At 44.2% G+C, this 21184-nt stretch overlaps 1 protein-coding gene across 2 annotated transcripts in view; it reads right to left on the bottom strand.

Annotated features, from left to right (window-relative positions):
* The window catches only part of KCNAB1 (potassium voltage-gated channel subfamily A member regulatory beta subunit 1), a 307769-nt gene that overhangs the window by 195714 nt on the left and 90871 nt on the right, over positions 1-21184 (bottom strand). The window contains exon 1 of one of the 2 annotated variants that reach the window (XM_028505144.2): positions 19094-20322. The exons of the other annotated variant lie outside the window; for it this stretch is intronic. Coding sequence (XP_028360945.1) covers positions 19094-19314 — 221 coding nt within the window. The 5' untranslated portion in view covers positions 19315-20322. Of the gene's footprint in view, positions 1-19093; positions 20323-21184 lie in introns of those variants that run through there. 2 annotated transcript variants of the gene reach the window in all.

Below are 21184 nucleotides of genomic sequence, written 5' to 3'. Positions count from 1 at the left end.
AAGACGCAATGGCCCGTGACAGTGGAGTGGAGCAGACTGGGGCCTTCCACTCTTCAGCACCTCCCCGCTCTTCTGTGCTTCTTCTGGTGCTGGTCCAGGAGAAGGGAGAGAGAGAGCTGTCTCCTTGCTGCTCTGCCTGTGGAGAGTTTGGCTCCTCCCCACGTCTGGGCCTAACTGCTACCCTGCTTGGTTTCCTTGGAGATCAGAAGAAAGGGATCTTTATGAGATTAGCCTATCAACCCTCGGCTGATGGCTTCCTCTGATGTGTATTTCCCTGCACCACCCAGAAATCTGTGGCCTGTAGTCTCACTTTTCTGGCCTGTTTCCAGGGCCTGTAGGAACCCAGCTGGGATCCTGCCCTCACACCTCTTTGTAGTTCTTCATGCCCTTGCCCCACGTCATGCCAGCCATCTCTCTCCTGACCCTTCCTCCACACGCTGGCATTTGCCAGTAGCTTGATAACTATGAGGATGGCGTCCATTGCTAACCATGACTTTGAAGATGGTGGGTGGTTATGGAAGATTTATGAGTGATTCTTCTGGTGTCTCCCTCTTGGCTTTGAGGTGAGAGGAGAAATACCCCATTTCCTTGTAGAGGGTCAGTGAAAAGAGGAAGACGATTGCTACTCCACAAGCAGAGCTCTCACTCTCTCCCCAGTCAGCCTCTCTAGATTAATTTGAGGGAGTGGGTGGTAGAGATGGTGTCAGAGCTGTTTCTGCTGAAACCCCCCTCTCAGCGAGCCTGTGGGAGGTGGTTGGCCACTGCACTTGGCAGCTGTCTATACAGAACACTGTTCATTCCCTGAACAGTGGGGACGTACTGCACTAGCTTTCCATCTAGATCCCAGAAAGGGATCCCAATCTTCTGCCCCTGCATTCTCTGGTGTGTGACACTTGATAATCAGATTGGTCACAAAGATGGCGGAAAGATTGGGAGCTGCCAGCCTTCTCCTTGCTCCTTTTTCTGTGATCACAGGTCTGCTATCTTCTCTTTGACCCCAAGGATGCAGTGCGTTGGAACCCACTGTTTAGACCATTCAACTTGAGATAGTGTTATAATTCTACTGAGCAATCTATTGCTGTTACTTTTACTGTTCTCAAGTCTCTTAGGCAGATGAATCTTGTCTCCCCAACCAGGTAAAAGCTGAGATGCTCCTTAAAGAAGAAGTAGAATTCAGTATTTCTTTTGCTCTATGCACAGAGTGCTGTGCACATAACACATCAAGATTACATAAAGATCCGTTGACTTGAATGGGGGACCACAGAAGCTGGGGACCCCGGGAGTCTGTGCGGCAGCAATCTGTGCAGCTGCCTGCTGCCACGGAGCTGCAGAGGGCTGAGACCTCTGGGGCAGAGAGGACCGCAGCCTCATTCTGGCCTGTAAGTCTACGTGACACTCAAGATGAATCTCATTCATCAAGTACTCAATACAGAGTTAAAATCCAGATTCCTAGTGTCAGGGAAGTAAGACGTCCATATAGTGAATGCTTGCCTTTTATCTAAAAAACTAAAAACAAAACACCATTGATTGTTTGCAACTCAAGATAGTGTCAAAGAAAAACCAGTAAGGCGAGAAAACAAGGAGATTGCTAGCACTCCTGAAGAAATATTTGTTTTTCTCTTTTTAAGTCTGATGGAGGGAAGGTAGATTTTTTTTCTGCTCTTCTTTTTGGAAGGAAAAAATAAGAAAAAAGTAAGGAATATATCCCTAACTAAAAGGAAAAAAATAACTTAGTCAAAATATAAAAGCTAATGCTAATAAATTCTCAGGATATATGTGTTCCCATTTTTACCCTATATTTCCTAAATTCTAACATTCCAGCAATTAAAAGTATACCATCCATTTAATAATAGCCACTCAGAACAAAGAAACTTTACCACAATAATTCTTGATGTTGATTATAAGATGCTTTCTGACATTAACATGACAGAATTAAAACATCAAAATGTTAAGATCAATGCTTTACTTAATCCTCTTAACAACTTGGAAGACAGATACTGTCATCATCTACCTTTTACTGGTGAAAAATTAGCTCAGCATCAAAGACAGTGTAAGTGACAGAGCTGAATTCAAGCTCAAGACTAATCACTACAGTGAACAGCCTCAGCTTAGAAGCTGCATATGTAAAAGGACCTCATCATTACCCTCATAGACTGGTCTACCTGCTATCTGACCATTTCCCAGCATTTCCATCCCTATCGCCCCAGGTCCAGCTACCTACATTTTCATGAAGACGACTGTAGCATCCTTCTGACTGGCCTCTTGACTTGCACTTGTACTCCCACAGCCCATTTTCCACCGAGATACCTGAGCTATCGTTATAAAGCCTGTGTCAATTCTCGTCACTCACTCCTCAGCTCAAAATCCTGCAATGGCTCCTTCTCACTCGGAAATAAACCCAAAGTTCTCACCATGGTCCACGAGGCCCACCCAGTCTGGCTCCTGGCTGCTCCTCTCCCTCCCTGGCACATTCCAACCTCACTGAGCTCTTAACTGTTCTCAGATGCAGCAAGTGCCCTCCCGGCCTTTGCACTTGCTGTTTCATCTGTCTGGGTTGATCAGCCTCCCCGCCTCACCACTGCCCCCATACTCAGAAGGCTCTCCCTCTCTCACCTTCTCGTTCACGGTCAAAAGTTATCGAAACACACCCCTATCTGCCCTCTTAAATAGTGCCCTCCAGGGCTCTGCTTACTTCATAGCGGGTCTCACCCCTGATACTCGAAATATTTGTTTGTTTCTCTTTCTCCCTGATCTAAAATGTAAGCTTTTTAAAGGCAAAGGCTATTTTATTCATTTCCTTATTCTTTGCAACCAGCACAGAGCCTGGCCTGGCGTGGGAGCTCAGGGAGTGCTTGTTGAGTAAAGCCATCCATTCGAAGTCACGTTGGCCTTAACAATTAGGGACCCATGTGCTATGTGAGCACAATGCTCTTCTAGGAGCTATTTACTCTGTGCAATCCCTGCTTCATTCTCAATAATCACAATTAAATATAAAAAAGTGTCAAGGCCAATAGTTTAACAATGAGACACATCTGTCCTCTAATTCTGCCGCATGACGGTGAGAAGAGGCACATATTTCAGTAATGTGTGGTCCGGCAAAGGCCTCCATGAGATGGTGTCACCCCGCCTTATTTATACACCTGCACTTCCCTGGCTCTCTGTCCTCAGAGGGGCAATAACAGCATCGGGGCAACTTCAGCGTCCTTAATTTTCTCTTTGTACTCAGCGCTGCACTACCAAATGTGGCTTTAATTTTAATAAGATATTTTCTTATTCTAAACTGGAGACCGTTTAATTGTTCTTTTGAGAAATAAGCATGACAGTAAAAGGAACTTTTTCACCAAATAAATAATTTCTGTCTTTGTAAAGACGAAATTAAAAAATGATGAAAAAAATCTCCAAATAAAAAAGTTCCCCATTTCCATAAAATGAACTCCCGTTGCTCTTAAAATGAATCCCTCCGGCCTCGGGTGGCTAAGCCTGGAGACTCCCGTCTGCAGCATTAAGTGCTTTTTCCCTCCCCATCCCTCTTGCTTTACCTGCTGGGTTCCCACCTTGAAACAATGCCTGGGTTGTCCCTCCTGCCCTCCTTGTCCACCTTCCAAAAGGCACGAGAAGCAGGTAACCTTCTCAGACCACAAACTCAGGTGTGCGAGAAATAAACATGTTAAAAGTTTTCTATAAAATTAACTTAATTTCCACTCAGGGACTCCCTCCTGCCAAGCCAACCGTTAATTGAACTCTCAGACAATGCTGGCTCCCTCCTGGCTCCCTCCCCAGCTGTTGTTATTGGGCCAAGGGCCAGGGTCTTATACGTCCGAGGTATTAGGAACTCCCTCCCATCAGCAGTCATCTGTCCACTCTTACCCCCAATGACCTTTGCCCCAGACCATGTGGTGCTTGGCTGTACTACTCTGAAGCCACCCAGGGAGCTTCATAGACCTTGGGGGGGGGGCAGTGGGCAGACCTCTGGCTGGGGATCTAGCATCTCCCACACCACACGGCCATTTCCTCTGACATCCTATTATGTTCTTCCGGTGTTATCAGGGAGCGAGGCTCATGGGGCTGAATCTGGGAAGTGCCTTTTCTCTCAAACCTGACCTCCTTCAGCGGATTTAGAATTCTGGAAGCAAAAACCACATTTTCTGCAAATAGGAAAGCATCGGCTACTCTCTTGAATGAAAAAGAAAGAAAGTGGAGAGATGCAGTGAGAAACCATATATGTTAATACATATCTTTAAATGGTCTCACCACACCTGCCCGCATTACAAACAAACCAAGAGATCACTTCTCTGTTCATGAATCTCAGAAGAAAACGTAATTCAGTGTGGGCTGGAGTGAGTGGACCCGGACTTGGGGGTCCCCTGCTACTTCTGCCCTTGGGGAACTGAGACCCCCGGTAGTCCGCTGCAGCCGTCGAGAAAAGGCCAGGGAGCCGGACATGCCATAGGGAGGAGGCTCAACAAGCTCCATTTGCACATCACGTTCTGTTCAAAACTTAAGTCACTGAAAGAGCCTTGGAGTTGTTATATCATTATTTTAATTGATCAATATGAACCTGTGAATCTTATTTATTATTATAAATAATTTGGCCCCCAAATCTCATTTGCATACAGGTATCCTCTTTTCATGACGAATCTGTTTACTATATATAGTGATATTGGAATATATTTTGATATATAATTTTATAAACTGCCTTGCTTTCATTGTCCCGTTTTTTATGAAGGAGCAAATGATAACTCAGGATTCACCATCTCACACAGACCCTCATTCTTAGCAGAAAACCCACAAAAACAAAGACTGGAGCAGTCCCTGACCAATCCGTTCCCCTGGCCAGTCCCCTGCACACAGCATAAGGCCATCACCTGGTTTTCAAGGATGTGAGCAAGCCTTAGCGTCTGAATGAGACAAATGTTACCAGCACCCTAACCCATCTTTCCCCTGTCATGTTAGTTTTCTTTTTTCTTGTTGTAATCCATACAATTTTGGGAACCACCTTACATTCTTTTCTGGTACGAAGCTGAGTGTAACTGGATATGACAGAAACCATGGGAGACCTCAAAGACAGGTCAGGCTCTTTAGCAGCCAAGGTCAAAAGCAGACAGGATTCCTGCCTCCAAAAGAAAGAAGACGCATCATGAGTGTGAACAAGACAAATCTGTAAAGAGTGAAGTTTGCACTGGAAGCCAAGAGAGTTGTATTGTAATAAATGTTTATGGTAGCCTTTGCAACTTGTGAAGACTGGACCTCCATATATCCACCCAACTAACTTTAAATGATTGCCTATGGCATGCCAGACACAATGTTAGTACTGGGGATGATTAAAATATGAATATTTTGAAGCCAAAAAGAAAGTTTTAAAAAGGCCTACTGCAATGAGCATACTATATGCTGGTAGAGCCTCATTTATTCTTGCCCCTCGTTATTGATGTTAATGACCGTTATGATGGTAACAATTGGTACTTTACATACATTATCTCATGCAATCTTCCAAACAACGCCATAAAAGATTACTAGGCTCATCTCACATATACTGGGGCACAGAGAAGTTGTTGTCCAGTGAAGACAAAGCCGAGTACGCAAATGCTACAGGACCCTTAGTTACTATGTGGTTCTCCCCCGACCTCACCCCCAACACACATCTTGCTGGACCAGATACACATGAGAAATACTTGCCAAAGAAGCCCACCTTCAAAATATCTGCTGCTTCCTTAAGCTATATATAAATTTACTTATTAACACCTGAAGACGCACTTACTCCCCACCTTCATGCAGGTTTCTAATAGCTTGAGCTGCCCAAAATAAACATAATGGCTCCTGAACTTCACATCGGCCTATGGATTCTGGGACCAACTCTGAGCTCCTGAGTACACATCCTTTGTCCCGTCCTGCTGCTCCAGCCCCGTCTCTGCCAGGATGGAGAACGCCGAGTACCGGGACCACCCCGCCGCCCCACTCCAACAAGGGAAAACAAAACCTTGCCTAGAACTGTCATTTGCCAATGTTAGATTTCTTTTCATCCTGGTTCACTCTTGGCATAAACATATGCTGGTCACTATCAGAAGAACGAAGCAAGAAGCTGTCTGAACTTAAAATTAAAACCAAGAGCTGGATATTTTGGATTACACAATATGTCATTAGGTTCTGTTTCGTGTCTCATTCGCTGGAACTGAAAATAGGCATAACTCCACTTGCTACCCCATTTCAGTGTTTTTTCAAGGATAAAAATAATATTAATTAAGCTCTTTCCAACCCTTGGTTTAACTATTTACACAGGCAATCGACATACAGTAAGATTTTCAGTGGAAAATATGTTATTCACACATTCTGATAATAAGCATTTGTCTTGTCAAACATTGCCCCAAGGTATTTCCATCTCAAAATAAGTATAGACCAGGCGAATCCCCTTGGAGGAATAAACAACAAGAAAAGCAATAAACTAACATTTTATGAATGTTTCTATTCCTAAAAGTAACCATTGTTAAAGTAAGTTCAAATACTGTGATCAAGAGCATTGTCACGTGGTGGTGTTGCCTTCCTGCTAAGAAACGACATCAAAGCACACTTCTCTTTGCTCCATTAGTGGCTGTCAACAACCTGTAATCAGGCAGAGTTTATTAGCAGAATAAACATACAGACTTCAATGTGTTTATTTTTCTGTTCTGCTGTCCACATTAACCAATGTTGTCATTGCCGAATTTGCATTAGGCCCTAAAGAAAGTCTCTTCTCTGAGTTGGCATACAGACCCTATTGATGAGAATTCGGTAGACGCCCTGACTGGTGTGGCTCAGGGGGTTGGGCATTGTCCCAGAAACTGAAAGGTTAACGGTTGATCCCCCGTCAGGGCACACACCTGGGCTGTGGGTTTGGTTCCAGTCAGGGGTGTCTATGAGAGACAACAGATCAATGTTTCTCTCTCCCATTGATGTTTCTCTCCATCCCTTCCTCTCTCTCTAAACACAAATAAAGTTAAAAAAATAATTTGGCAGACAGCAACCAGCTCTTCCCCTTTCTGCCCTCAACATACTCTTAGAGGGGCTTAGTGGTTTCTGTAGGCTCTGAGTACACTGAGCTGTCTACGTAGAGATGATGACACTGAGTTGGAAATGCACGTGGAGCTGGCTAGCCCTGGGAGGGGTTTTACAACACCTTCCCATTTCCGGTTTAGAATTACTGCCTCTGCCCATTGCTTTCTAGCCTGTGCGTGCATGCGCTGCACCCCACTCTGCAGTTGAGGGTGGTAGCCCAGCCCACCATCAGTGCCGTCCCACAGGCATCATTTCCTCAGTTCCCTCTCTGGAGCGTTGCATTCCCTGCAGCCCCCAGGAAACACGATCTGGCCATGAGAGAAGGAATTACAGGCCAAGGTTGAGCTTTAACGGTCTACTCTGATTTCTGAATTCCCAGTGAATCACTTTTCTTACTTTGATCTGCAGCCACTAATCTTTCACCCCAAATTTGATGCAATCTGGTACTTATTGCTTGCATGCCAAGAGAGGGTGTAGGTTTAAATGATTTGGCATCAAGAACACGTAATCTTCAAAGCCCAATGTTCTGAGCAGCGGCAGAGGAGCTGTGGGTCTTTGGAAGGAGAGGGAAAAACTGAGCGACAGACAGCTGACTTCCTCTGTTGGTGAGTGAGGCCAAGCTCAACAGAGGAAAACTGCATGGGATGTAAAACATTTGAAAATTTTTGTCAGAATATGTACCAATTTTATGAATAAGAATAAAAGCTTTTTGTGATGAAAATAAAATGACTGGCCAACCTAATGGCTTCAAGGGAATGGTTTTAATAAAGGGTTTAGAAAGAGACTTGACATCTCAGCAAGAAACACCTTCCTCCCTCCCCCACAGACTGCCCCGACAACTGCTACGAGGAGGTGCAGTAGGACTTTCACGGGGGTGAAAGAAAACTCTGTCAGCGGATGTGCGCAGAGCCGCACAGATGCATCCCATGAGGATGAAAAGTGCACCGCTGCTTCTGCTGCTGCTGCCGCTGCTGCCGCTGCGGCGGCGGCTCCCTCCGGCCCAGGTGCTGGGAAGGAGGGTGACTACTCCCTCTCTCAGATTCTGGTTCTGAAGTTTAGAGATAGGTGTTACCTGTTGAGACACAGGAATTTTAATTACAGCTGATCTTTATGGCTATCCATTGATATTCCACTAATGTCCACTTCCACATCTTCTCATTTGTCCTTTGGCCATGAAAGAAAAAAAAAGGAAAAAGATATTTCTAGTAGCTGCTGCACTTACTTAGAAATCTAAGGAGCAGAGCAGATTCAGGCAGTATGTAACTGCCATCATGGTCATTGCCAAGGCCAAATTAAGCTGTTTAAACTTTTCACACTGGGGCTACACACTGTAAAAAGGAATTTTTGTTCTGATTGAAAACCTAAACTATAGCCTTACACACTGAAATCCTGAGTACCCTGCATTTTTTTAAATCCTTACCCGAGGATATGTTCATTGATTTTTAGAGCACGAGGAAAGAGGGGCGTGGGGGGAGAGAGACATCAACTGGTTGCCTCCCGCAGGTGCCCCAACGGAGGCTATAGGTGCCCGCAGCCTGGTTATGTGCCCTGATCAGAGACCGAAACCAGCAGCCCTTTGGTGTACAGGCCGATGCTCCGGCCACGTGAGTAACCCAGCCAGCCAGGGGTAGACTGCCCTGAATTTTCCATGACCTCTTTATTCCTTTAGCTGTCTTGTCTCACCTGAATAAGTCTTAGAGAAAGTGATGAGGATGTAATGTTTGATTCCTTGGGGTTCCTTTAACTCTCTCCTCTCGCTTGCCGCGTATTTGCATGATGTGTGTGGTAAGCTGTACAATGGCCCTGAAGGATGCTCATGTCCTCATTTGTGAAACTTGGGAATAATATCACCTTACATAGCAAATGGGACTTTCCAAGTGTGATTAAGTTAAAGATTTTGAGATAGAGAGATTATCCTCATAAGGGGAAGACAAGGGGATCAAAGTGGAAAAAAAAGAGATGAAAACAAAATCGGAAGTTGAAGGGGTGGAGGGAAGAGCCTTGAGCTAAGTGGCCTCCAGAAGCAGGAAAAGGGGAGGCCATGAATTTCTACCCTGCAGCTGCAGGAGGAACACAGGCCTGCTGACACCTTGATCTGAGACTTCGGACGTCCCGACCTATGAGAATAAATTTGTGTTGTTTTGAGATGCTAATTTCATGGTAGCCTGTTGCAGCAGCACAGAAAACTAAGGGTACTTGCTGTATCCCCTTTTACGTTACTTGTTTTGAAATAGGACCACAGAAGGTCTTGCTGAAGCCTTGGAAAACATCTGGTCAACCCTGGAGTCCTCAGGCGGGCAGTCATTTGCTTCTCCGGCTAAGGAATGATCCTGTGCTTTCAGAGACTAGGGGATCCAAGCCTCCCAATTTCCAGAAGATTGCTCTTGGAGAAATTACATTTGAGTGAAATCTGAAACCTGAACCTTCTTCCTTGGAAACAAAAGATAAACCATCAGTGAGTGGGAAGTTAGGCCACGAATTTCCCAACACCCACTTTCCTTTGAGTCCCTCTGCCGTTCATCTACTTTTGCTCTTCATTAAAACTGCACACATATGATTTCCATCAAGATGAAAATGCTCTGGAATTAAACTAAAACTTCTTTTCCAGCACTTTCGGCCTTTTCAGTAAACGCAAAGACTCTGTAACACAGAGGTGCTTGTGCATGTAGAGACGGGAAACGGAACAGGAGTGAGTCAAAAGCCTGTTTTCATCAACTGTCTCAGAGGAATTCATCGCTGGTTCTTGAGCTGAGAAAGAAGCAGCATTCATTAAAGCTATATTATTTACACAATTGATTTTTATAACAAGCTTGCTGCTCTGGTCTCAGGACAAAAAGATACTAACAGGAAAATCCAGTGACATAAAAACCAAGTTTAAGTGGAAACTCATTTCAAAAAAGCTGGAAAGCGGGTGCTTTATTAGCATATGTTCCTCAGGGTGGGGGAAAGCCTGCTTTTCTTATGTAAGAGCTCTTTTAAACCAAATGGGCCTTCCAGTAGACACAAACTCGTCCTGAAGAACATCGTGCTTGGAATTTTCTGCAGCCGAGTCCGTCAGGGGGCGCTCTCCCGGAGGGTGGTCATGACCAATACAGAAAACTTTTCTTGTGAGTAATACTAGCCACGTACTACAGTCACCTTCACATTTAAACCTGCTAGGTGAAAAATTAAAAACACTCCTCTATAGAAGTATTGCAAAGTCCAATTAATCATACTGCAAGTTTTTAGTTTTCATGTGGATACTCCACTACCACTGAAACCTATATATCAAACTTGACTTCATCACAATTCTCCAACCCAGAGACTTTAGTTGTTACCATTACAACCTTTAGGGCTGATGATCTGATAAGAGTTACTGTGTTATCACCAGTCATGCTCCATGATTCTAATAAATGGGTTGGAATTGTTAAAAATGTCTCACAGCACTTTTTCAGAGGTTGTCTCACGATATTAAAAATATTTTTTCTCCTAATACAGTCAGCATGACCCTGACATGCAAACAAGGCGACAGAGCCTGTCTCTGATATCAGGACAGCTCACTATTCTGCGCTGAAAAGCCCAGTGCTTTACTCGGAATTGTACCCTGCCCTGGAGGACCTAAAGGATGAGGGTCATTCTTACAGATGGGAATCAGAAAATGAGATCTAGGAGGAAAGGATGAGAACCATTCTGGAAATCAGGGGGATTTTCAAGTACCAGCAGCCTTACGACGCAGGAAATCATAGCAGGTTTGTTTTCTGTTTCAACCAAGGACAGGCCAAGAAGCTTCCAATACAGCTTGGAACAAGCTGAGTCAACTGCAAGGATTTTGTCCTCGTCAAATGTTTTTACACTCTTGGACGGTTCAGCAGCGGAACAGTCAGGCCAGGTGAGCGGTGCTGAGACCAGAATGGACGGGGTCTCCTCCCCGGTGTCCCAGGGGCTTGGGATCTTCGGCACGCCACCGAGGGCCACCCTGGCCTCCCTGCTGTGCCCTTGCTTTCTTTGCACCCCCATCTCCTATTTTCACTTTCTAAACTGGCTTGATTGTGAGGGGCCAGACACTAGAGGAGAATTCTAAAAACTCTCACCTTAGAGCTTCCTCTGAGGATTTCAGAGCTTAATGAATGATTCTAATTCTTAGAAAGAAGAGCCATTATTTTTTTCATGTCTGCTGTGAAAGGAGATTACACAGTATTTCTTCAGGGGCCTTCACAAGTACTCGCTGCACAGTGCAAATGGAAAAACAGAGCAGATTTCTCGTGAGGGCTGGACCAGATGGCCCGTGCAAGCGCTCTCAGAGTCCTCCCCAGCAGTCGGAGTCCAAAGGAAAAACAATCAATGCTGGGCTTCTGTTTTGGTTTCCAATCTGAGTAACTGAAAACCATCCTACAAGGAGGATTCTTAAATGTATTGCATTCAGAGCCTCAGCTCCAAGATTTCAAAGTAATCTCTAAAAGCATGAAGGAGAGTAAAGCAGGGTCAGCACCGAATGCCGAAGTGAGCATTTCATATCCCAGATTGGCACGTTGCACTGTCCAATTATCTGTATCCATGGTTTTGTAGATCTCTTTCTGAGAAACCAGTTCTTTACACATTGTGATTCTAAGCACACTGTCATCTGGAAGTTAATTTATGGCCAGTTTCAGAACATGTACAAGTAGAAAGTTATCTCGAGGACACTTTGGGGTCCGTACAACTCCGCAGGAGATAAAGAAAGCTGTTCTGTCTTGCTCAGTGCACAGCATGGCTTTGCGTCTTCTAGAGATAAAAGCCTAAACTGCAAACTGTGCATATGTATAGATGGGAATTGTCCCTTCCAGAAGCCTTTAATGGACTGCACTTCTTTCCCATGTTGAAAAATGGGGCATTGCCAAGAAGCTGCAATGTAGAAACTAGAGGAGTACAAGGAGTCCTGCCCATGGCGTCAGGAGACCTAAGTTTGGCCCTGGCCTTTTCCATCAGCTCCCTGAAAAACTCTGACCAAGGAGCCATGTTCTATAAAATAACGTGACTGCTCTAGACGGTACCTAAGGTCCCCTCACTGCCAACATCCACTGCTAACTCCTTCATTACTACTGATCAAATGGGATTGATCATTCTCAGCACTGAAATGGAAACTTTAAAGACTTTTGCCTGAAATTCCTCAGTCTCTATCACTCTATTTCCTAATTCTGAAAAGAGTGGAAAACTGGAGACAGTGATGTTTAAGCCTGCAACATGATTAATTTGCAACATTGAACCATTTTTGATGCCTGATAACTATCAGAATGGCTTTTAAATTCTTGTAGGAAAAGTATGAATCGATGCTTACGTATTCAATTCTTCTTACAAAGGGGTTTTCTCTCCTAAAAGGAGTTTTGAATAATATTCAAAGAAATCGACAGTCCTATATTTTAATCAGATTCACTGGACCCAAACCTCATACTTTCATGAATATATTAATAATAGATGATGACTTAATTAAAATGAATTGGAAAAATCAGCTATATTTACTAATCTGATTTTCCTTTTGAGTCTAATGTTACTTTTTCCCCCCTCTGAACATTTCACAAATTACCACAGGTTGAAGTGTTTGCAGACATTTTCATGAAATGATACCTCTAAAATGAGTGCACTCCACAGGGGGTCATTGAGTGGATTTGGGATGAAGGACTCCACTGGAAGCAACCCAATTAAATGTTGCAGCTGGACGATGAGCTGCTTCTGGAAACACTTTGGACGGCTCCCTTCCCTCGCACCTGTACACTCACACACATACACACACACAGCCAGGGAACTGTAGTGGCATTTGCCTGATGACTTCCAGAAGGCTCCCTTCCTCCTACCATTTTCTCACCATCCCATGGACGCCAGACTTCTGACTGGTGCTTTGCAGAGGTGGGATATACTCCAGGAGATTGAATCAGCAAGGAATTTTCAGAACGGTCCCTCCCCTTTCTCAGCATTTTGCTTTGAGGAACAGAGGGAGGCCCACACCCATGATGAGAGTTAGCGGAAATGACAATTGTATTCTTTACCAAAAACAGAAAAAAAATGGCATTTTAAATAACCACGCTGCTGTCTTCTCTGGACTCAAGTCAGATTTTTCTATTTGAAACACAGCCACAGAGCTGGCTCTTCTCCTCTTCCTCCACTTCAGCCCACCTGTTTCCTCCCACTTTCCCCTATACGGAGGCACTGTCGAGCACACACACACACACACACACACACACACAGTGCCTTTTATGTAATCGGCTGACAAGACTGATCTCAGTTCAATTGCTTTGATTCAAAATCTGCCCACCACTCGTGGGAGGTAAAGAACCGTGGATGAGACGTGTGCTTTAAGAGGCTGGGAAAGGAATGGCATGGAAAAGGCATCTGGTCTGTGTCTTTTCTCTGTAGTCTTGCTTCTCTGTAGGAAAAGAGAGAGTGCTGTGGAATTCAACAGGAATTCTCTTAGTTCAAACTTAAAACTCTTAGATTTTTCTTTTTGGAATAACTGTAGGTTTAAACCTCTCTTAACAGAACTTCGTACCCAGACACCCTGATCAAAAATCAGTAATGGTTCTACCACGGCTGATGTTTTCCTTGTGACTAAATTGCTTAGCCTGACGGCCAAGGTACCACAATCCGACCCCTCTTCACTCCTACATTGTGCTCTCTCATCACTTCCCTGCACAAGCCCTCTGCCCTGTTCCGTGGTTTCCCATCACTCCATGCCCAGGGTTTTGGACACGCAGTTGCCCCTGCCAAAGTCTGCTGTTCTCACCTCTGCTCATCTTGGTAGTTTTCCTTCCTCGATGCCAAGCTCCACTCGCCTTTCTCATGAAACCTCTCCCTGACTCCGACAGCCCTTGGTGAATGAGAGCTCCCAACACTACAGCAAGATTTATTCTTTGCATCACTCAACACATCACCCTTTTGTGTAGAAAACTACTCAGACTAAAGTATAAATAGTCAACAGAAGACTCTCACTCTCTGTGTCTCCAGCACTTAACAGAGTGTCCCTCGTGGGTAGTCATGTTCCAAGTATTTATTAAGTAGCTATTATGTGCTAGGTGCCAGGTTAGACTCTGGGTTACAGGGATAAATAAAATCCAGACGCCATGCTGTTCACAAGCTAATGGGAAGACATAAAAGCAGATATATAACAGCAGTACTATGCTCTCAATCATTTCCATAACAGAAATAAGGACCAGAGTCAGTGAGGGCATTAAAGAGTAAATATTTAATGCTGTCTGGGAAGGAGCCAAGGAAGGTTTCACAGAGAAGATTATGCTAGAGCTGGTCTTAAGGGATGCATAGGAGTTTACCTGACTTATAAAGAGGGGTAGGAGAATTCCAGGGCAGAAGGACCAGCGTGAAAAATGACGCAGAGACATAAGAAACAAGAAGGTTCAGGCACTGTGAGCAGACCTTTCATAAGTAGGTACTTCTGATAAAGCAGGAAGTTAGAGGTAAGATGAGAAAACAAAACATAGCGATGGGAAAGCTTGATGATAGTCAGACCGTGAAGGACCTCAGGTACCACGTTAGGTCATTTAAATCTGATCTCCTGAGCTACTGAATGGCAGGGAAAGGGTTTGGAAATAATGTTATAATCTGATGGTCTCTAATGCATCCTAAGAGTAGTGGTGACAACTTTATTTTCCTTCAGTTGATGAGTGGTTACAAAATACTGTGAAACTCCACACCACAGAATACTACTCAGAACTAAAAAGAAATGAATTATTAATATGCACAGCAATGTGGATGGGTCTCAAGAGAGTTATGCTAAGTGGGAAAAAAACAATCCCAAAATATTTTAAAAACTGTACCATTCCATTTATATAATGTTTTTGAAATAGCAAAATTATAGAGATAAATCACAGATTAGTTAGTGGCCATAATGGAGTCATTTGTAGTGATGTAAGAATTCTGTTTCTTTGTGGTGGTGTTAGTTACACAAAGTTCTGCATGTGATAAAATTGCGTAGACAAATAAACATACGTGCACATGAATATATGTGTAACTGGTAAAATATGACTACAGTCTGTCAACTGTGTCACTGTCAGTTTACTAGTTTTGATGCTGTACTATCATCATGTAAGACGTGACCACTATAAAACTGGACTAGAGTACATGGAAATTCCCTGCACATGCATGTGTGTGTGAATTCCTGTGAACATGTAATTATTTCAAAAATGTTTTTAAATGATGACAAAAACTGGTAATGTAATTAACCTGGAAACCTAGAAAAAGAGAAGTTTTTAGTGGAATTTAGATTGTTACTCAGGCAATAATTTCTTCTGAGAAAGAATTCTTAAGGATTCCAATGAATATTTTATGTAACTATACAGCACAAGGCTATATTGACATGAATGTATACATTACAGGTAAAATTTTTCTCAATGAATTTGGGTTCGTCAATACTCAAATGCTCTAGAGCAAAAGTAACAACTATAGAATTGGAGGTAGCTTATCAGTACAAATGTGCTCAATTCGGAATGATGAAAGTGCCGAAACCATGTCAAACACTACTCGTTGGATCATTGTAAAAATTAAAAAAAAAACAAAACCCACCAACAACCAAACAAGCAAAAACAACCAAACCAACCTGACTTAATTTGTGTTCTGAGTGATTTGGCTTTCGCAGGATGAAAGGTTCATGTGTGTGTCTACATCTATCACGCATGGTTGCAGATTATACATCAAACTCTAACGCAGTGTGATGAAGTCTGAGATTCAACACACACACAATTAACATATGCATTGTAACATAACACACACAAAACACTCATGCATTGGTAAAGCACAAGTGTAAACTCTATTAGTAATGCAATAACTCTGTTATTAGCACACAAGATGGTCCCCAGGATGCATATTAGGTGGAATCTTGTTCTTTGGGCTGACAGTATCGTTTGAGCAGCAAATTGTCCTAGTGGAATGTTTTTTTATCTTTAGCCTTGAAACAATAGCTAATTTTATGCAAGATTCTTGCACAAGGGTAGTGTGGGTTCAGTAGTGACTTTGAGCATTTTATTCTTGCAGAATTCAGATGCTTCATACACATATATATATTTCTAAAACCCCAAATTCGTGAGTTCCTGATTAATGAGTAATCACAGATTTTGATATGAGTTGGGCTTCAAAAATCATAAGGCATTAAATGATAGGAGGCACTCTACTCATTTGTCAGGGTTATGAGTAAGTCCTCAAAGGCCAGGTAGCACCTTGCAGCAGTGATGAAATGTGGAAGAAGTCCTTGGCATGACAAAAACAGGTGGCGGATGTGGACACAATTACCCATGCCCCAAGATGCCACTGTAATCCTGAAACTACAGCAGAGATGACAGCCTCAAAATGTATAAACCAAGTTGGCCCAGACATGACTATCACCCCAAAAATATAGCCTTCATAGGAATATCTCACAATAGATTATGATGTATTTCTTTTCTCATCCATGGTCTGTTTTCCCAACCTTAATGTAAGTCCCAGACCTTGCCTGTTGCTATACCTTTGTGCACCCAGTTCTAGTAAGGATCCTGGGACAGACGAGGTGCTCAGTAAGTATCTGTTGACTAAATGAACACTGCTCTACTCTCTCACGCTGCTCTTTGACAGTTTTTGAGCAGTAGATGCTTTTCAAACTTCAATGAAATCTATGAACTCTCTCCTGAAAAATGTGCAAAACTATAACAATTTTGATCTTCTATAGGGTTTATGGATCCTAGATTAAGCTATGCCTATAGAAATCATTTTCAAGGATGAGAATATTATTATAAACACAATTAGTCAATGACTTTCCTTCTAGTTCCTTCAGACATTCTCCTGATTACCTCCCCAAGCTTCCCCAATCCATAGCATTATTTTTTTTGCTATTATCATTAATCAATAGTCTACACGTGCATATTATATTTTAGTGACATCAATGTCAAAGAAAAGGAGAGCTTGGCTGATAAAACTATTTCTATCGTTTTTGATAAAGTACATGGTTAGTTTGTCTCTCCTCCCACCTCTTTCGGACACTAAGAAAATCTTTGTGTACATTTGGCATAATCTCATAATTTCTTTCCCAAAGGTCACTCTGAGTGGAATTTGTAAAAAAGAGGGGTTAAGTCATACTCTCTCAGACACAAAACCGCCTGCCTATCATAGAAAGGTCCAGAATAAGAAGGGAAATAGAGACCAGGTATCTGGTCCAGTCAACATAAACAACAAATAGCATATTCAATTCCAAGTACACCGAAGACCACATGTGGCTCACTCTGTCAGAGAAGAGCTGACCTTAGTTACCAGTAATGAAAAAGCCCCATGTGAATCTCACTAGCACACTGGGCTTTTGGGCAAGAGACAATTATCATCCATCTGAGCTGAACCGTAAGTATTATGAGAAAACCCTTAATGAAAATCTGCCTCCGAAAGCCTTCATAAGGCCAAACTCTTCCGGCACAATGATCCCAAAGCAACCATGAAACTCTGCCACAAGAAATGAAGGGGGTTACTTTTTATTTCTTCTGGTTTACAAAAAAAAAAGTTCATGATGCTGCTAAAGTGCTGGAGGCCACAATTCAAATCACCTCTCTGATTGGCCTCAACTCTGAGGGTCCCATTTCAAGGGGGCCCTTGGGAGAAAAGCAGCAAGCAGTTCCTCTTCATCTCAGCAGTGGAGCTGGATGCAATGGAGCTGGATGCAGTGGAGCTGGATGCAGAGCAGCAGAGCGGCACTGTGTCCACGGGGCAGGGGTTGGGTATGTGCCACAGAAGCAGCGATAATAGAAAATGCCAGTGCACTGGCGAGTGCAGTCCCGGTTAGTGGACTGGCAGTGTGGGCCACCACTCCCCATCAGGGGAACAGCAGGAAGGCAGAGATCCACTGCTGACAGGTGAGGAGCTGCCTGGAGTCAGGCTCCGTGCACTGTACTGAGGTTGGGGCAAAGGGCTTTTGCTATGGTTTTAGTGCCCCTGCCCCCAGCCCCACTTTCTTTATGGCTCAGAAATACATCAAAACAACAGAGCTTGAAGTTCTTGCAATAGGAAGCTTTCCTATAACTCTGCAAAGAAAACTTTTTCAGGGACAAGTTTTACAGAAATTGGTGTAAGTGCTTATTTCAAAAATCCCACATGGGAAATAATCTTAGATGTGCATTATTTTAATTGCATTCAGTTCCTTCTATCCTAAAACCTGGTTCCTAAGAAAAAGGCTGGACAGTTAAATGTAAATCATTGATGAAATTGTACCTGCAATTAGGGTAAGCAAAGTCTTTGGAAGGTGCATCATTAGTTTTTCCCCTCTATATCTCTAAACTCTTTTAGAGATTAGAAGCACAGTAGTTTTTTAAAAAATAAAGTCAGAAAAACTCAGTACAAAGCAGATCTAATGAGGAAGCAGGAGTCACATAACTGAATATTGCAATTTTCCACGTATCAAATTTGTCATCCCCCATTTAAGAGAGCAGCAACTATTACCAAGAAGACTTTCAACTATGAACAACAGCAGAAGAGGGACCTTAAAATTTTATGAGGAAACTATGGTATTACAACAACCGACTTCTTTCTACGTACTTCACAACAAAGTCTACATTTTATTTCCAGCAGTAATTTGGATTTAAATGCGTCAGTGTTCAATCTAAATTGCCATTATAAGGTGTTTCTCCCTCCAACCAAACTTCCTCAAAAGCTTGCATACCGTTCGTTACCTTGGTCTTTCAAAAGATAAATAAGAATGCAGTACTAGATGGGAAACTATTTTTAATAGTATAACCACAGACACTACAATCTGTACCATAAACTGGGGCAACCACATGCTGTTGCAAAGCTGCCCTGATCTCAATGCCAGTTTCCAGCAGTTGCGTTTTTCTCTGCAGACCGGAACGCATACAGCTCCTAAGGTGTTCCTAACACTTTAAAATATACACAAAGGACCGCATTAAAAAAAAAAATCCTATCCACACACATCCCAACACAGCCATGCTCCTAAGAAGCTATTTCAGAGATGCCTGATAATTCTGAATTCAGCGACCCACCAATGAATAAGTCACTTTGCAAACCTGAGGAACTGCCTCCACTGCACCTGTACCGACCGCGGAAACCCCGGGCAGAGGGAATCTTACATCCATACCTATATTTCATGCCAGTCTGCTTTGCGGTGGACTCTTTGAGAGAAATGTGGTGCTGAGGGGTGAACGTCCCCAGGCTGCGCGCGATGATAGCGACCGTGCGGAATTTGGCCCGGGCTGCGTTCACCACATTGGGGGCGTTGGAGCTCTGCTTGCTCAGAAGTCGGTCCTCACCATTCCGACTCTTCAAATTGTGCTCTGTGCAGGCTATGGAGACTTGCATTGCTTCCCCGGGCAGCGCACGGTCCCTCTCAGAACCCCAGAGCGCAGGCAGTCACGAGAGGTTGAGTAGTTGGGTGGGTTTCTGCTCGTCTTTTAACCCCTCCTTGTCCCACCCCCCTTCCTGGGGATGCCGTCGGAGGAGTCCTCGTGGCCGACTTCAGATCCCGGGAAGCAGCAGCAGCAGCAGCAGATGCAGTGCAAGACGGAGCCCCAGGCACCCACAGAAGTCAATAGCCAGCCCTGAAGTTGTCACCGCAGCTGGAGCGGGGATCAGGCTCGCCAGTCTTCCCGGGCAGTAATCTCGGCTGATTAAACGGCCAAATCCATGCAGTCGGGAGGCTGTTGCAGACGCCTAGAGCTGAGCATTCGTGCTGTCTGCACGCAGCCCGGCCGGAAGCCTGTCCGCTGCTGTTTCTGAATGCGGGCTCGCCTCTGGGCGATGGCTCAAATCCACGCAGGCATACCGCAAGATGCGCCGCCAGCACCCTCTGGACCACAGGCAGGATGCTCAGCTGGCACGCTGAGCATCCCGAGAAGCAGCTAATCGGAACCTGGTCCCCGGGGACCGGTGGTCTCCATCCACTCCGGCTGTCAGCTCCCTCCCTGCCCTACTCAGGGATGTCGTGGGGGCCCCTCAAGACCCCTTCCCACTCATTTTCAGGCAAAAGCTTGGGTCGCGGAGCCCACAGGAGCACTGGCTTTGCAGTTACGGAGGAGCAGGCAGTTAGTTCCCTTAAAGAGCTCCCTGCCTTTGTGTGCAAGGGGAAGAAGGCAAGGATCACTTTCACAGACTCGCTGTAACAGAATCTGAGGGCAGCTCATAAAAGGGGGCCTCTGCCCAGATTCAAACCAAATCTTGCTGCAGCACAACAGTTGGAACTGGGGGAAGGCAGTGTGGAGGTGCTCCTGCCACGGAACACGCCAGTGAATTAACACAGAAATACTCTGTGACTGGCTGACTTGCGAAAACACAGCCTAAAATCCCTATTATTAGCCTCGCCAGGGTTCATTTCCCCTTTGCACATCATTTCTTAAGCAGACAAGCTTGACGTTTCCTGAAAAGCCACAATACAGACTTCTTGGACTCAAGCCACCTAACTTGCTACAAAACCTATTCTGGCTCCCAGAGATTGACCAAGGGTTGGAGAGGAGGAGACAGCACTCTGGCACCACCCAAAAGGGGCCTGCATACACTAGGGGAAAAGCTGGTCCACATCACCACCCAGAAAGGTGCCGGCCAGGTGTCTGGAAGTGTGTACACTGCCCGCTGGTCATCTGTGGCCCGCTGGTGAGGACTAGCACTATCCCCAAATCACAGGTGAGCAGCAAGGTGTGAGTCAGGAACATTGCCTGGTTCAGTATCAGGTGCAGAGCAACTGCTTCATAAATGAATCAAACTAAACACCAACTGGCCAGCAGAAATTTATCTCTCCATCTAAAATGCATGGAGGCCAGACTCCTTGTACGGATGTATTTCCAATAAAGTTGTGGCTTCCGCTAAATTAGCTTTCTGAATGTGGTTCCCAACAGACACTGCTGTCAAGCAAAAAGGAGCAGGGTACAAATCAATATTTGTGAGCACCATCTCTGCACTAGACAATAGAGAGAAATATGGAGAGAAAAAATGAAACACTGTCCTCTTCAAGGAAGTGGCAATCTGGGTGGAAAGGACAGAGCATTCAGTCATAAGGGGGCTAATTAGCAATGTCAGGCGCACATTAGTTTTTAAATGAGTTGCACAGACACTAAACACACTGGAGTTTAGCAGAGGAATGCTTATAGGAAGCTGGAGAAGGTCCTCATTTATTAATTCCCCACACTTCTACTGAGACCCTATTAGGTACTGACTTTGCTGTTGCTGGGGTGCAAAG

This window comes from Phyllostomus discolor, chromosome 2 (genome assembly GCF_004126475.2).
Source record: "Phyllostomus discolor isolate MPI-MPIP mPhyDis1 chromosome 2, mPhyDis1.pri.v3, whole genome shotgun sequence".
In the NCBI taxonomy this organism is placed as follows: Eukaryota; Metazoa; Chordata; class Mammalia; order Chiroptera; family Phyllostomidae; genus Phyllostomus; species Phyllostomus discolor.
Note: the sequence above shows the minus strand (reverse complement) of the source record. Positions and strands in the feature narration are given on the sequence as shown.